At 45.5% G+C, this 17,472-nt stretch overlaps 1 protein-coding gene across 1 annotated transcript in view; it reads right to left on the minus strand.

Annotated features, from left to right (window-relative positions):
• Nucleotides 1–17,472, minus strand: part of lama2 (laminin subunit alpha 2) — a 630,991-nt gene that overhangs the window by 369,920 nt on the left and 243,599 nt on the right. The window contains 1 exon segment of the mRNA XM_062978830.1: nt 15,839–15,999. Coding sequence (XP_062834900.1) covers nt 15,839–15,999 — 161 coding nt within the window.

Genomic DNA, 17,472 nt, shown 5'->3' on the forward strand with positions numbered 1-17,472 from the left:
TTGCAGCGGTTGGGTAGAGCCTCTGTTCTCCTCTCCTTGTGGACTGAGATGAGGAGGGACGCAAGGCCCCTGCACCCCGTCGAGCCGACCCCCGAATTGTGTCGGGGGGAGCGGATCCGGGCTTCTGCAGGGGAGCGCGAACCGCGGCGACGGCAGCAGGCAAAAACCCGCACAAACTGCCAGCCGAGCCCATTTTTATCTGTAAAGAAGACAAGAAGACGACGAAGAGGCAGAAAGCCGAGGGAACGTAAGCGTTCAAAAAACTTTTCTTCCTATCGGACACCTATCTTAAATCTCTCCACATAGAAAGTGGTGCAATTAAGACACTTAATCTGCAGGAAGTTTCCAGCAGAGAGAAGTGGATAGCTGAGCGGCATAGTCGTAAGACAAACAGCCTCCCAACACAACAACTGGACTTAATCTAATCTAACTAACTGAACCATCTGAACTAACCTAAATCCGGTGAAACCCTTCGTGGCCGTACGCGAGATCCCAGTATCCCGTTGAGCCAACCCCCATTGGGCTGACTCTGGAGCGCCGCGGGGTGAACGGATCCGGGTAGCAATTACCATCTTGTGCGCTGTGGATCCGCTCCAATATGGCAGATCGGACTGGATATGCCTAACTAGACTGATAGAACACTGTACGGAGTGCGACTTGCACGGCAAGGCTTGGAGCAAGTTGCCGGACTTGTCTTATTCCTAAGTGCTCATAAGGCAATCAATTAATTTACCAAACCCGCACGTGACAGCAGGTCTGATTGGGAGGACATTGAGGTTTGTTTCTCCTGGAACAGCAGGCGGGAGGATAGCAGAGGACTTAGCAAGGCGCCGCCATAAATCAATGACCTTGGACACCGTTGATGTTATGACTAACCTCCCCCCCCTCCACACCAGGCAGGCAATAAGAGATTAAAGAGCTGGTGTGTGTGTCCGAAAGAAGGAGCGACGAGCGGCGAGCGAAAGACTCCTAATTAGAAACGGGAGAGGGGCATTCTATACTTCGCCCCAGGGAAGGAACAATCAAGGAACAATCAAACCAGCATAGGAAACAACTTCGATCCGTGGCACTCTCAGCTGCACCAAGGGAAAATTAAAACCAACAAGGAAGGTGGAGAACGAACAAAAAGCTGACTTATCGGGAACATTTACAAGTGGAACGGAGTAATGGACACTCAAAGGACCTAAAGGACTAAAAGACTAAAATTTAATCATCTCTACCTCTTAATCCCTCCTCTAAGAAATTCTTTACCACTTTCCCTGTCTCTCTCTTTTTCCTTTTCTTTCTCCCTCTCTATCCCCTCTCTCTCTCTTTATCTTTACTTTCTCCCTCTCTTTTTCTCTGCCCCCCTTCTTCATGTTCTCTCCTGCTCTCTCTTCCTTTTCTTGCACTGCACGAGACACAATGGCAATTCCTAAGAGCAAGTTCGACAAAGATCTTAAGGAGAATAAGGGGTTGGGAAGAAGACCCTCACAGTCGGAGGAGATCAACCTAAAAGACATTCTCCGTGAGATACAGAAACTAGCGGAACGACAAGAAGAACATCAGATACAATCACAAATGAAACTCGACCAACATAGCCTACAACAAAAAGAATTTTATCAAGAAATGATGGACATGAAAAAAGAAATTAAAGAGGACATTGGGTATTTGAAAGAGGAAATGATTAAATCCCACAAAGACATTAATGACCTGAAAATGGAAAATCAGAAGTTAGCTAAGATTCAAAAGAATCAACAATGTAAAATAGAAAGATTAGAAGCCAAAAATGAAAAATTGGAGAGACTACAGGAAAGAACCGAACAGGACGAAAAAGAGTTCCAGTTGAGATTTCGTAACATCCTGGAGGACAGCAATGAAGACATCAGACAAATCATCACCAAACTACTTGCCAATTTGCTAACTCAATCTGAAGAATTTATAGAATATGAATTAGATAGAGTCTATAGGATTCAAACTAACTTTTCAAGGAGAAACAAGGTCTCAAGGGACGTGATCGTTCATTTTGTGAGAAAGAAAATACGTGATGAGGTATTGATGAAAAACAATCACAACCCGCTAACATATAAAGAGAAAAAGATCATAATACTGAAAGAATTCCCACAACTAACTCTAACCAGAAGAAAAAAGTACTTCTTTCTAACTGAGGAACTCAAAAAACAAAAGATCAGATTTCGGTGGGAAAGGAATGAAGGCATTATGGTCACGTTGAAAGGAGAACGTCATTGGCTTACAAGTGAGGACAAAGCAAAGGACTTTTACAGAAAACATATACAAGGTAAAGAAAAACACCCTGCAGATACAACCCCCCCTTCATCAAAGAGAAAAAAACCAAAAAGAGCGAGACACCACTCGCCACAAGACTTAGGTTCTAAACCAAGTAAATCAAGTAAACCTTCACAGGCCTCAGAAACGTCGGACGTAGGCAGAGAAGATGAGGAAGACGAAACTAATATAACAGAAGAAGAACTAATAACAGAGGAAGAAGAGACAACCACCAGGGAAAATAACAAGAAGAAAGAAGCAATTGTTGAACATGTCCAAGAATGTATGTAACCTGAAACGTCAACTGAAGTTTTATTCTAATAATATTAACGGAATTAACATATCAAATAAAAGGAGAATTCTATTTAACCAATTAATTAAAGGAAAGTATGATTTCGTTGCCCTGCAAGAGACACACATTACTTCTAAACATGAGGCCCTATTAATCAACAGGAAAATTGGAAAAGAATTCTGTTCATCAGATAAAAAAAAAGGGGGGAGTCGTACTTTATGTTAATGAAAATTTATCAGCTACATTACAGTTCAAAGATAATGAAGGAAGATACGTGGCAGTCCTTATAAATTTAGATAGGCAAAAAATTCTCATTTGCAATATATACGCCCCTAATGGCCCCCAAGGTCACTTTATTAGAGAATTAAGAAAACAAATAAATAATTCGGACTTTGATCATCTGATCATATTAGGAGACTTTAACAGTATAATGGATACAAAATTAGATACAAGTAAAAAAATACTAAATAAGAAATATGCCAATGCAAGGCTGGTTCCACAAAACTTTAGAAAACTAAAGGAAGAATTTCAACTTCAGGACATTTGGAGATTACACAATTCGGAAACTAAAGACTACACCTTTTATTCCCACAGACATATGTTGTGGTCAAGATTAGATATGATTTGGTTATCAAATTCCCTCTGTACTAAGGTAGACCACATCAAAATTTTACCCAGAGACAAATCGGATCACTGCCCATTAGAAATGCATCTAAATCAAAGGAAAATGGGGAATAAATGGAGACTAGATGAAAACCTTCTTAAAAAGGAAGAGGACATAGACAAGTGCAAAAAATTAACACAAGAATATTTCAAATTCAATTGGTGTGATGACCCATGGGCCTTGTAGTCCTGCTCAGGACACTGTAATTCCTGATGAAGATGAAAACTTGGGTTTTTTACCTTCCCAGTCTGAACTGGATTCCTCTCAGCCAGATCTTTCCCAGGCCGATCTGGGAACCTTGCACCTGCAAGAAAGTTGTCTCCCAGAAGTATGTCAAACAACCCCAGAGCCTACTTCTCCCGTGTTCTTGCGCCGGGAGTTTTGTAAACAACAGAGAAGTTTGGATTCAACTTCGCGCAGGAGTGCAAGAATTGCAGCTAAGAATGTAGCCAATTAAGACTGTTTCTCGTGAGAATCTTTAAGGAGGTTAACATCTGGTCTCAGAGTTTGGCTTTCGTTTCTGATTCCCAGAGAACTGCATCGGTGGGAAAGTTAGACTCTATATAGGTGTTTTGCCCGCGTAGTAACTTCGCGGAGTCAATTCGTCAGCCTACGGAGCGAGTTGTGTCTGGACAGCGCGCTCCGATTCAAGCCTCGCTCCTGCTCAAGCCTAGCCCTGCTTTCCAGCCTTCGCCTTGCTTCCCAGCCTTTGTTTATCCACGGACTTTGCCTTGTTTCCCAGGACCAATCCTTGCCTTGTTCCACGGATTTTACCAAGTTATTCCACGGACCTTGTTCTTGTTCCTAGTTACCTTGTTCCACGTTTTAAGCCTTGTTTCAAGTATCAAGTTATTTCCTAGCCTTACTCAAGTTTATGGACTAAAGGACCTTGTCATCTCCCCTCACTTTGCCTGGCAAAGTGAGTGTTTCGGTTACTGGATTACAACTTTGGACCTTAATATTTCATATTGGACATTGCTTCTTTGGACTAATTTTGACCTTCCCTGAAAGGTCTACTTCTGGACTAACTTTTACATTTGCTTTTACTAACTTTATATAATTCCTTATTAAAGATATTAGATAGAATCTGGCCTCTGCGTATGGTTATTGGTGCTCTGTAGCCTGGGTCGTGACAGTTTGACTCCGCCACCCTAAGCACCAATTAACCAAGGCCAGTATGTCTACCGGAGTCGTACCTGGGCCGAGCGGCCAGCCGATTACCTACACCATCGACAAGGATGAGGTGGACCGAATCCGTGATAAGCTCAATGCCCAGGATGGAGAAATAAAAGGTTTGAAGGAACGCGGAATCCGTCTACCGGCCATGGCGTTGCCAACCAAGTTTACTGGAGAAGCTTCTAAGGTTCATGTTTTCCGTCGCCAATGCCAAGCTTATCTAGAGGCCCGTGCTGCCGAATTTCCCCAAGAAGACATCAAGGTGGCATGGGTTTACAGTCTTCTAGACGGGCCAGCGGCCAACTGGGCGACGGCACTGTTCGACCAAGCCTCTCCACACCTAAGATCCGCGCAACGCTTCTTGGACCACCTTAAAGAGACTTGGGGAATCGAGGACAATTTGGAGGCAGCCGGTCACAAACTCCGTCGCCTATTCCAAGGAGACAGACCTATGTCTCAGTATATAGCCGAGTTCCGAGTGCTGGCCCACAACACCGGCTGGAATGATGTTGCCCTCAGAGGACAATTTCGGGAGGGTCTCAACATTGAAATGCTGGAAGAAATCTCCAAGGTGGATCCTCCCCAGACCCTCGAGGCACTCATTGATCAATGTTTACGGGCTGAAGTCATGATTGCCAACCGGAAACAATGGGTTCGAGGCCAGGGCAGTAGAGCCGGGGCAAAACCCCCCGCTCCCGCCAGCGTTCAGCCACGACCAGTGTGGAGACCCCCACCGCCAACCCCATACCCCAGAGGAGGCGAGGAGGTGCCGATGCAGTTGGGCAATGTGCGTCCCAGACTAGATGCCGCCGAGAAGGCCCGCCGCCAACGCCTAAATCTCTGTTGGTATTGCGGGAATGGGGGCCACTTCGCCAGAGAGTGCCCAGCCAAAGGGAAGCCCGCCGCCCGTCTTGCGGCGGCGTCCTCCACGGAGACGAAGGCGTCTGAGGCGGCTGGCACACAGCCGGCGGGGGAAGCCAACGACCGGGTGTAGAGAGGCTCGCCAACCCGGTCAAAAAATCCATTCAAGAGCCGCCAACCGGGGTCCTGTTCCTTCTCGTGGTCACATTATGGTCAGCAAAAAGGGGACCCGTCATGATCCACGCCATGATAGACTCTGGAGCTACCAACAATTTCATTGATAGAGAGTATGCCGACTCTCTGGGATTACAATATCATGATTTCAAGAATGCCCGTGTGGTGCAAGCCATAGACGGCCGCCCCCTCAAGACGGGCCCCGTAAGTCAGTGGTCGGAACCCACCAGGATGTGGATAAGGGAACATATGGAAGAGATTTCCTTCTTTGTTACCGAGGTTCCCCATTTCCCTGTGATTTTGGGAATTCCATGGCTGACTCTCCACGACCCTAACATCTCCTGGTCCAACAGAGAACTGCAGTTTGCTTCACAGTACTGCCAAAACCATTGCCTCGTAGCCAAGGTCTGCCATGCCTCAGACACCGAGCCCATCATCACCTTGCCAAAGAAGTACTCCGAGTATTGGGATGTATTCAATGAGAAAGAAGCCGAAAAATTACCCCCACATAGACCTTATGACTGTGCCATTGACTTGGTGGAGGGGGCCCCGATCCCGCGAGGGCATCTTTACTCCCTGACTGAACCAGAGCAAGAAGCTCTCAGGGAATTCATAGAGACAAACCTTCGCAAGGGATTCATCAGACCCTCTCAATCCCCAGCCGCCTCCCCAGTGATGTTTGTGAAGAAGAAGTCAGGGGAACTACGCTTGGTGGTGGACTACAGAGCATTGAACAATATCACCAAGCGGAACAGCTATCCCCTGCCCTTAATCTCGGATCTACTGGATCGGCTTCGAGGAGCCAAGGTTTACACCAAGCTGGATCTTCGGGGGGCTTACAACTTAGTTCGCATCAGGGAAGGGGACGAGTGGAAGACCGCCTTCCAGACCAAATTCGGATTATTCGAGTCCCGAGTTATGAATTTCGGTTTATGCGGAGCTCCCGCAACGTTCCAGCATTTTGTCAATGACATTTTTCGGGACTATCTAGACAGGTTCTTGATAATCTACCTGGACGATTTTTTGGTGTTTTCTAGATCACAATCAGAACATGAGAACCACGTCAAAATGGTGTTACAACGATTGCGGGATCATGGACTTTATGCCAAGCTGGAAAAATGTGCCTTTGATCTACAAGAGGTAGATTTCCTGGGTTACCGCATCTCGCCTCTAGGGCTTTCCATGGATCCAGCCAAGGTTACAGCAGTATTGGAATGGCGGGCGCCAACTAACAAGAAAGAGGTGCAGCGTTTCTTGGGGTTCGCGAACTATTACCGCAAGTTCATTCCAGATTTTGCCCGCTGGTCCGACCCCATCACTAGCTGCATCCGTGGAAAGCAGCCTTTCCGCTGGACTGATCAAGCAGAGAAAGGGTTCCAGCAACTAAAGAAACTATTCACCTCCCAGCCAATTCTACAGCACCCAAATCCTGGAACCCCTTTTGTTGTGCAAGCGGACGCCTCTGATGTGGCAATTGGGGCCGTACTTTTACAACCGGAGGGAGATCACCTCCATCCCTGTGCCTTTTACTCTCGTCAACTAACCACACCAGAGAAAAATTACACCATTTGGGAAAAAGAACTACTGGCCATTAAGGCAGCCTTTGAAACTTGGAGACATTGGCTAGAAGGGGCCAAATTCCCCATTGAAGTCCACACTGATCATCGTAATCTAGAACATCTAAGAACTGCCCGCAAACTAAATCAGAGGCAGCAACGTTGGGCTTTATTCTTTGAACGTTTCAACTTCCAGATTCATTATGTGACCCCAGCCCAGACCAAGCAAGCAGACGCCCTGTCACGTAAACCGGAATACGCTGCAGGACGCAAGGAGACCTTTGAATCCCAACTATTACAACCCGAGAACTTTGCCACGCTCACGGTGGGGAACACCAAATCCATTCCCATTGGTTCAATTTCCTCTACTCCAGGACCCATCTGTGCTCAAGAAATCAGGGCTAGTCAGCAAGCAGATGCCTGGGCGCAGGACCAACTTCGCCAAGGTCTGCATTTTCCCTTTTCGCTTAAAGATGGGCTGCTTTGCTATAGAAATCACGTTTATATCCCACCCGGACCGGGCAGGGAAAAAGCGCTTCGTCTGTGTCATGACTGCAAACCAGCAGGACACTTCGGGCTATTTAAAACTATGCATTTGATCCTAAGGGATTTTTGGTGGCCCAAGATCCGCAAGGATGTGGAAAAATATGTCAACACCTGCCCAGTATGCCAGCGCTCCAAGATACGAAGGGAGAAGCCCTCAGGGCTTTTACACCCCCTTCCTACCCCATCTCGCCCATGGGAAATTATTTCCGCGGATTTCATCACTGACCTACCACCTTCCTGTGGATTCACCACGATCTTAGTGGTGGTGGACCTTTTCACCAAGTTAGCCCATTTCATTCCCTGCGAAGGCCTCCCCACGGCCAAAGAGACTGCGGATCTATTCCTTCAACATGTTTTCAGACTACATGGATTGCCCAAGAGTTTAGTCACAGACCGTGGATCTCAATTCACCTCTCGTTTTTGGAAGGCACTACAAAAACTATTGGGCATAGACTCTCGCTTATCTTCAGCTCATCATCCCCAAACAGATGGGCAAACGGAGCGCACCAATGCCACTTTGGAGCAATATCTTCGCTGTTATGTAAACTACCAACAGGACAATTGGGCTTCTCTGTTACCACTGTCTGAGTTTGCTTACAACAATGGAGTTCAAGCTTCTACAAAAGAAACGCCGTTCTTTGCAAACTACGGCTTCCATCCACGTTTCTTCCCCCCTGTCATTGAAACTTCAGAAGTTCCCGCAGCAGAGGATTGGCTGCAGGAACTCACAGCGGTGCAACAACTTTTGCTCCAGCAACTGGACCAAGCCAAGGAGGACTATAAACGCCACGCTGACAAGCATCGCCAGCCGGGCCCCGAAATCAAGGTAGGAGATCGGGTTTTTCTGTCCACTCGCTTCCTGCCCTCCCACCGCCCTTGCCGGAAGTTAGATGCCCGTTTCATTGGCCCCTATCCAGTGGTGGCGCAATTAAACCCCGTGACTTTCAAACTCCAACTTCCGCGTTCAATGCGCATCCACCCAGTGTTTCACCGTTCCCTGCTCCTTCCGGCGGATGGTGTGCGTCCTGATACAGACCAACCGGCCCCCCCTCCTGTTTTGATGAATGGGGAGGAGGAGTTCGAGGTTGAGGACATTTTGGATTCTCGCTTTCACCGCCGCCGCCTACAATATCTCATTGACTGGGTGGGTTTTGGCCCTGAGGAACGCTCTTGGGAAGACGCCTCCACAGTCCATGCTCCTGATCTAACCCGTCGCTTTCATCAGACCTATCCCGCCAAGCCGCGACCTCGCGCCTCGGGGAGAGGGCCCCAGTTTGGGAGGGGCCTTGAGGAGGGGGATAGTGTGATGACCCATGGGCCTTGTAGTCCTGCTCAGGACACTGTAATTCCTGATGAAGATGAAAACTTGGGTTTTTTACCTTCCCAGTCTGAACTGGATTCCTCTCAGCCAGATCTTTCCCAGGCCGATCTGGGAACCTTGCACCTGCAAGAAAGTTGTCTCCCAGAAGTATGTCAAACAACCCCAGAGCCTACTTCTCCCGTGTTCTTGCGCCGGGAGTTTTGTAAACAACAGAGAAGTTTGGATTCAACTTCGCGCAGGAGTGCAAGAATTGCAGCTAAGAATGTAGCCAATTAAGACTGTTTCTCGTGAGAATCTTTAAGGAGGTTAACATCTGGTCTCAGAGTTTGGCTTTCGTTTCTGATTCCCAGAGAACTGCATCGGTGGGAAAGTTAGACTCTATATAGGTGTTTTGCCCGCGTAGTAACTTCGCGGAGTCAATTCGTCAGCCTACGGAGCGAGTTGTGTCTGGACAGCGCGCTCCGATTCAAGCCTCGCTCCTGCTCAAGCCTAGCCCTGCTTTCCAGCCTTCGCCTTGCTTCCCAGCCTTTGTTTATCCACGGACTTTGCCTTGTTTCCCAGGACCAATCCTTGCCTTGTTCCACGGATTTTACCAAGTTATTCCACGGACCTTGTTCTTGTTCCTAGTTACCTTGTTCCACGTTTTAAGCCTTGTTTCAAGTATCAAGTTATTTCCTAGCCTTACTCAAGTTTATGGACTAAAGGACCTTGTCATCTCCCCTCACTTTGCCTGGCAAAGTGAGTGTTTCGGTTACTGGATTACAACTTTGGACCTTAATATTTCATATTGGACATTGCTTCTTTGGACTAATTTTGACCTTCCCTGAAAGGTCTACTTCTGGACTAACTTTTACATTTGCTTTTACTAACTTTATATAATTCCTTATTAAAGATATTAGATAGAATCTGGCCTCTGCGTATGGTTATTGGTGCTCTGTAGCCTGGGTCGTGACAATTGGAAACCAGAAACAAAAGATCACATTGTATGGGACACATTCAAGGCAGCTTTAAGGGGCCATTTCATCCAGCAAAAGGCGATAAGAAACAAATTAAAAAATTTAAAAATAGATGCAATAAATAGAGAAATAACCCAATTAGAAAAAAAATTAAAAGAGAAACCCCAAGAAACAGCACTAGCAAAGCAATTGATGGGACTGAAAAATAACAAAAGGAATCTGGAAATGGAACAAATAGCGAAGCAACTAAAATTTATTAGGCAACATCACTTTGAAAATGCTAACAAGCCAGGTGCTTGGTTAGCACGGAAAATTGGGCAAAAATTGCAGAAACAACAGATAACAGTGATTAGAAAAGAAGGGAAGACATTAACAACAGATGAGGATATAATGCTAGAATTCCAGGAGTTCTTTAAACAACTCTATCAAAAAAATCCCACCGACCCGGATGAAATTTCACAATACTTGAGTAATCAAGGTTTACAAAAGATAACAGAAAATCAAAGGGAGCAGTTAAATAAAGCTATATCTAATGAGGAAATTAAAAAGGCCCTAAAACAGATGAGACCCAGTTCTGCGCCAGGTCCAGATGGGTTCACACTGAATTTTTATAAAACTTTGGCAGATGAGATCATGCCTTACTTAAATCAAATAATGAATACAGCACTAAAAGATAAAATAATCCCGAACTCTTGGAGGCAAGCGGACATTATAGTAATACCAAAAAGCAATACAAATATCACAAATGTAAGAAATTTTAGACCGATATCATTACTGAACACGGATATATTCATATCTGTTAAGTTGAAACATATTTTTACATTTGTCTATTTTATTCTATATTGCTCATAAACAGTTTAATCTAGATTTACTTTATGTCTGCACTTTCTAATTTTCTTGTGTATGTGTGTTACAGACATTGAGATTGATTTTGTGGAATTCATTTGATGGATATTATAAAATGTTTGAAGCCTTGCACAAACCTCTGCAGATCCACTGCTCTTTTGGAATTAAAACCAGGGGTCAGTAGTAAAATAAAGAGGGTGTAAAAAAATGTGGCTTCAGTACACTGTTGGAGTGCAACTATAAAATTTGCTGGTGGCATCTGGAAATGTTAAGAGGCTGAAAAGTTGGAGACTAGAAGAAAGGTTATAAAAAGCCTGTATGGAGCTATATAGTACTGTAAGAGGATAATGGAGAAATAAAAGATAAAATGGGTGCACTGAGTAAAGATACTAAGGACTCTAGCTCTACCCATCAGAGACTGGAGGATATAAAAAGTCAATTCGCCCATTGGAGCCTTTCAGACCAAGCCTCCTGTAATTGCTTAAATTTCTCACAGACCTGTTCAAAGCTCTTTGAGTCAAAAAGACTCTGCTGACTACTGAAGCATGGTATTGCTTATATATTACACATAAGGATCTGTCAGTGGATGGCTAAGTCATCTGGGTAGAGTATAAAGATACAAGTAGACCTAACCTCTGATCCTGTGTGAACTCCAATCTTGTGTGGGTAGAAAAATGAATAAAGCACTGAAATGCCCCAAAGATATTATATAGCTAGCCTAAAATAACCTTTTAGTTTTCAATTAATGTCTGATATCAACACATAGTATCCCCCTCCGCTTAAGTCAGTCAAACAGAACAGGGGACAGGGAAGGCAAAGGCAACCTCCTTATGAACAAATTCTACCAAGAAAATCCCATGATAGGTTCACTTAAGGGCAGGCATGGGCAAACAAAGGCCCGGGGGTTGGATGTGGTCCCCTGGATGCTTACCTCAGACCCTCCTAATTTTCCCTGTCTTCTTGGCATAGGGACACAGTGACCCACTACATCCTTATGCAGAAAGGATGGGGGAGGAAGGCACACAGCAGCTGAGAGCCCTCCAGAGGGCTCTCAGCCACTGTGTATCCCACCCTCCTCCTGGCATAAGGGCGGTGCAAACAGCCCTGTCCTTATACTGGGAGGACAGCTCAAAGAAGCCCCCTCCCAGTGCTCTCGGACGTCATCTGTCTCGCCCTCCTCCTGGCATAATGCTGAGAGGGCAGCCCAAAGATCAAGAGAGGAGTATTGAGGAGAAGGATCAGGGCAGATGCCGCATCTTGCATTTTCCTGAAAATGACCTGGGCTCTGCCCTGCCCCTTCCTGGCCCCTCCCTCTCCTGGGCCTTCCCCCTCCTGGGTTCATCCCACCGAGTGTGTGCCTGACCACCCTCCCTCCCATCCCAGCCCTCCTGGCCCGGCATACAATGTGACCCCAAGGCAAAAAAAGTTTGCCCATGCCTGATTTAGGGTCACTTAAGTTAGAATTGATTTGAAGGCATACAACAACAATAGCATATCAGTTATTTATTTTTAAAAAGTCATATTAGTAGTACAGTAGAGTCTCACTTATTCAACATAAAGGGACTGGCAGAATGTTGGATAAGCGAATAAGTTGGATAATAAGGAGAGATTAAGAAAAAGCCTATTAAACATCAAAAATATGTTATGATTTTACAAATTAACCACCAAAACATCATGTTATACAACAAATTTGACAGAAAAAGTAGTTCATTACACATTAATGCTATGTAGTAATTACTGTATTTATGAATTTAGCACCAAAATATCACAATGCATTGAAAACATTGACTACAAAAATGCATTGGATAATCCAGAACTTTGGATAAGTGAGTGTTGGATAAGTGAGACTCTACTGTATTTCATGTAAAAGGGAAGGGAGGGGGAAGAAAGGAGCCTTTTGGCACCTTTCAGAGTAGTTGAGATATTTTAGCATGAGCTTTCATGGAGAATTAGATTGAAATAGATCAAAGTTCAAGCCACAAACAATCAGTCTCAAGTCTACCCAAAAGATTCTTTTCGTCCCTCTACCTATCTTTTTATACAATTAAAAAATTCCCTTACTTCTTTTAATTGCCTCTCCACAAAAATAACAGCAAGATGCAATTTGATCTTCAGGACTGCTGATCAAATATAGTTTCAGAGCTGAATAGTTAGGCTATGTAATCCCTAGTTTACTATACAAAATAGAAAATAGTTTAGAATTTAACATCTGAATCCATAGCAGAACAATTCCATATACCTTTATCAAAACTGTTTCACTGAACGTAGTGTATCTTATATCTAAGTAGACAGGGGATTATATTGCAGATCCAATATTATATTGCCTATTATATTATATTATATATAGTCACCTGCGGACACACCCCCAAGACCCTATAACTGGAGGACCATCATACTCGGCCTACAAGGGATCGCCTAAGTAAAAGTAAGTAAGTAAGTAAGTAATTGCAGATCTGCTAGTTTGGGAATAAAAAAGTAATCTGATAGGAAGCAATTTCGTTTCTCAGAAAGAAAGAGCATTTCAGTATTATGCATGTGCCAAGTTGAGAAAAGGTTAATATCCTAAGCAGATTTCAAGGCTGACCATCTGTCACTGTGGCAATTGACTCATAGCTTGCAATAAGGCCTAGTGGAGTAACTTTTTAAGGCTCCTGATCTCATGAAGAAATCCTCCTTGTGTCAGTACCTCCTAATTAATACTGAATAAAAGCCCCACAAAGAATGGTTCAGTCTCTTGCGTGCCTCAGAATCATCACAAAAAGATCTCCTTTAAATCTGCAATTTATAAATCTTGTAAATCGCCTAGAGCATCGTGGATGGAGGGCGATTAATAAGTAATTAAATGATGATGATGATGATGATGATGATGATGATAAATAACCTGACTCTCCAGGAACAACAGTGGAATTCAGAATCAATGCAAAATTAAAATGATATGTGTATTAAGCACACTGATTGGAAGTAAGTGCAATTTATTCCCATAAAACTTAATTTTCATGCAAACTGTTCAGGAATAGAGTAACAAGATGTTTTTATTGTAATAATGCCAGCTCAGGCCCGGCCCAACACGGGACGCCGACCACGCCCCCGCGTTGGGCGCCATGTTGCGGGGGCGCTATCAAGCCCCACAGGAGGCGGGGCCACATCTGGCCCCGCCTCCCGTGGGGCTCGATAGCGCCCCCACAACATGGCGCCCAAAGTGGGGGCATGGTCGGCGCCCTGGCCCCACCTCCCGCGCTGCACTCCCTGGCCCCCCCCCGCACAGCGCGAGAGGCGGGGCCAGGGAGCGCAGCGCGGGAGGCGGGGCCAGGGAGTGCAGCGTGGGAGGTGGGGCCAAGTTTGGCCCCGCCTCCCGCGCTGCGCACCCTGGCCCAACCACCCTGGGGCAGCCAGGCTGTGGCAGAGGCCTTCCAGGCCGCAGCTAAGCCTTTGCTGTGGCCTGGAGAGACTCCCGCCGCAGCCTTGCTGGCCCAGGCCGGCTGGGCCAGGGTGCGCGGTGCAGGAGGCGGGGCCAGACGTGGCCCCGCCTCCTGCATCGCGTGCCCTGGCCCCGCCTCCTGCGCCACCCGCAGCGCGAGGGGCGTGGCCACGCAACACAGGGGCGTGGTCGTGCGATGCGGGGGGCGGGGCCAGGTCTGGCCCCGCCTCCCGCGTTGTGTGGCCACGCCTCCTGCACCGCGGGGGGGGGGGCGGGATTTTTTTTTTCGCGTATGTTTTCAAATGACCTCGGGCCGGTTCTGTGCCAGCTCATATTAATATTCCGAAAAATATCAATACATATGTCTTCAGATTGTTCACAGATCGTTCCGTATATCAGTGCTCCTTTATATATGTACTAGTATTGTTGTGGTATGGAATGGGATTTTTTCTCATCCTGCAATGGCAAGATCTGGAATTTCAGAACCATGTTAATAAGGCCAATCATTCTTTCCATCCAATTATCACATACATTGTAGTCAAGGCACAGTCTAGTAGGAATGATCTATGCATTTGACCACAGACATGCAGTTCTGGGCTTTTCGACACTGTAGAGTAGCACATGAAAAGAAAATTTCCCTGGGTCTGTATTGTGACTGCAAGCTCTTAGAGGCTGTTTTTTCGTGTCAGGAGCAACTTGAGTCGCTTCTGGAGTGAGAGAATTGGCCGTTTGCAAGGAAGCTGCCCAGGAGACACCCGGATGTTTTGATGTTTTTACCATCCTTGTGAGAGGCTTCTCTCATGTCCCCACATGGAGCTGGAGCTGATAGAGGGAGCTCATCCGCACTCTCCCCGGGTGGGATTCGAACCTGGCAGTTTTCAGGTCAGCAACCCAACCTTCAAGTCACTTAGTCCACTAGGCCATCTGGGGGCTCCCTCTTAGAGGCAAATCTGGTCTTTGTACAGTGCCACATATACACATGGAAATGCATAAAAATAAATGCACTGTGATCCATTTCACACTGTTGATGTAGCTTACAGAGTTACTAGTTTATTCAGTCTCAACTGAAGTTTGTTTTAAACAGAAAACCTCACCAAAAGGCCTTGCCTGCTGCTCTCAAAACTTGAGCTTTCCTAAATAGGAGAACTTGGATACTGTTATTATTGTTCCAGCTGCTTATACAACAAGGATATGATCCCAATTCGCATGACACCTGCCTCTCTACAAAATGTTATGCAACCTATCTCAAAGAGGAGTTCTGCAAAAGACTGAAAACTGTGGGCAGGAAGAGACACTTTGTGGGAAAACAAAAATATTTGCCCTTCCATTTTGGCTCACTGCAACTAAAATAGACAAATCTGAACAAAATAAATATATGTTGTATGTGATAATAAATTGTTTCTCTATCCCTCTTCTTAGGTAACTGTAATAATTTTACTTCTTGTTCTGTAAAAAGTTGTTCTGCAAGCACTTAAGGGATCTAATGGAATAATTGGAAAGAATGTTTTTAGAATCTTAGGTATTGTCTGTTTTATGTCAATACACTGTTCAAATATCAATTTAACTGGTGGGGAGTCCTAATAACTATTCAAGATTAAAAGACAAATTCACATCAGGCTTACTTCAAGAGAGTGGGTCAGGATTACTTGACACTTCAGCACTACCAAGGTACTTACAACAGTGAGAACGGAGGGAGAGAAAGATTTTCATCTGAGTACAGAGGAAAAGTTGAAGTTCACAAAAAAAGAAATAGTAATCCATACCTTGCACCTGCAGGGCCCTTGGCAAGGGTCATCATTTAAGCTGCCTTTGAGGGAACAATTGCAGGGCAAACAGTGAGGGAAGCCTTTGTATCCCAAGGCGCATCGATTGCACCTCTCTCCTCCAAAGCCAGGCTTACAGTGACAGAATCCAGGGAGCAGGTCTGCAAAAAAACAAAGCAAGGATCCAGCTCAGCTAGGTACCCATTCATAATAATGAAGCAAACATTTAAACAGAAGAGCTTGCAGGGGGAAGTGGATTATCGAAAGGTAACCACCAGTAAAATCAGTGGGAGTGAGAAGTCCACCCCCCTTTTTTCACTTTTGATACTGAAGTAAATCTGGCAAGATGGGAATTTCATTAACTTGCAGTCCAAAGAGTTGAATTTAAAGTGTTTGGCAGTGGAATGTTTATTTAAAATATTTATAATCAAAAGCAATTAAAGAAAACTTTCTAGAAACATATCAAACAATTGAACAGCTGAAAAGAAATTTAAAATTATTCAGGCCTCAAAGACTTTTTAAAAAGCCATGCCTTAACCTGATACAAGTATAAAACCTGTAGGCTTGTACATAGAACACTTGCATCTAAGTCCCGAAGTAGCCATAGAGTCTTGTTCTTGAATATTATGATTAGGGCAATAGACACGATTGCTCCGGAATGTCCCCTCTCGAGTACCTGAGCTAAACCATCTCCTTGGTTTACTGAGGAGCTGGCAGCAATGAAGCAAAAGAAGAGGGAACTAGAGAGTGTGTTGTGGTCAAAGCTGAACGAATCAAACCGAACATGGCTATGTTCCTACCTCAGGACATATGACGCGGCAACAGATGCTGCAAAGAATTATTTCTATGTAGCTAATATGGCGTCCGCAAAGAACCATCCAGCAGAGCTCTTCTAAGTTGTCAGAGGTTTGTTATATCCCATCTCCCAAGATGGGATCCCTGACAACTCGGCAGCCTGCTGTGAAGCATTTTCTCGGTTCTTTGCGGACAAAGTCGCTTTGATCCGCTCTAGCTTTGACACCATATTAACGGCAGTCTCCGAGGATGTAGCATGAGCACCTGCTTGTCCTATTTTGATGAATTCTTTTCAATTGGTTCAGCCTGAGGATGTGGACAAGGTGCTTGGAGAGGTGAGGGCTACCACATGCATCCTAGACCCCTGCCCATCCTGGCTGGTGAGAGAAGCCAGAGGGGGATTGGACGAGTGGGTGAAGGTGGTGGGGAATGCCTCCCTTCAGGAAGGCATTGTTCCAGTGAGCCTTAAATTGGCTGTGATCAAACTGCAGTTGAAGAAGCCATCACCAGATCCCACTCAGTTGGACAGCTATCGGCCTATTTCCAATCTCCCCTTTTTGGGCAAGGTTGTGGAATGTGTGGTGGCCGCACAACTCTAAGCATTCTTGGTAGACACTGATTTTCTAGATCCAGCGCAGTCTAGCTTCAGGCCAGGGCATGGTACCGAGACAGGCTTGGTTGCCTTAGTCGATGACTCCTTCCCACCTGCTACTAAGGAGGCTGTTCAGATCCTGAACTGGTGTCTGGCCGCTGTGTCGGACTGGATGAGGGTGAATGAATTGAAATTGAATCCAGACAAGACAGAGGTCCTCCTGGTCAGTCGTAGGGCCGAACAGGGT

Source organism: Anolis carolinensis, chromosome 1, assembly GCF_035594765.1.
Source record: "Anolis carolinensis isolate JA03-04 chromosome 1, rAnoCar3.1.pri, whole genome shotgun sequence".
NCBI lineage: Eukaryota > Metazoa > Chordata > Lepidosauria > Squamata > Dactyloidae > Anolis > Anolis carolinensis.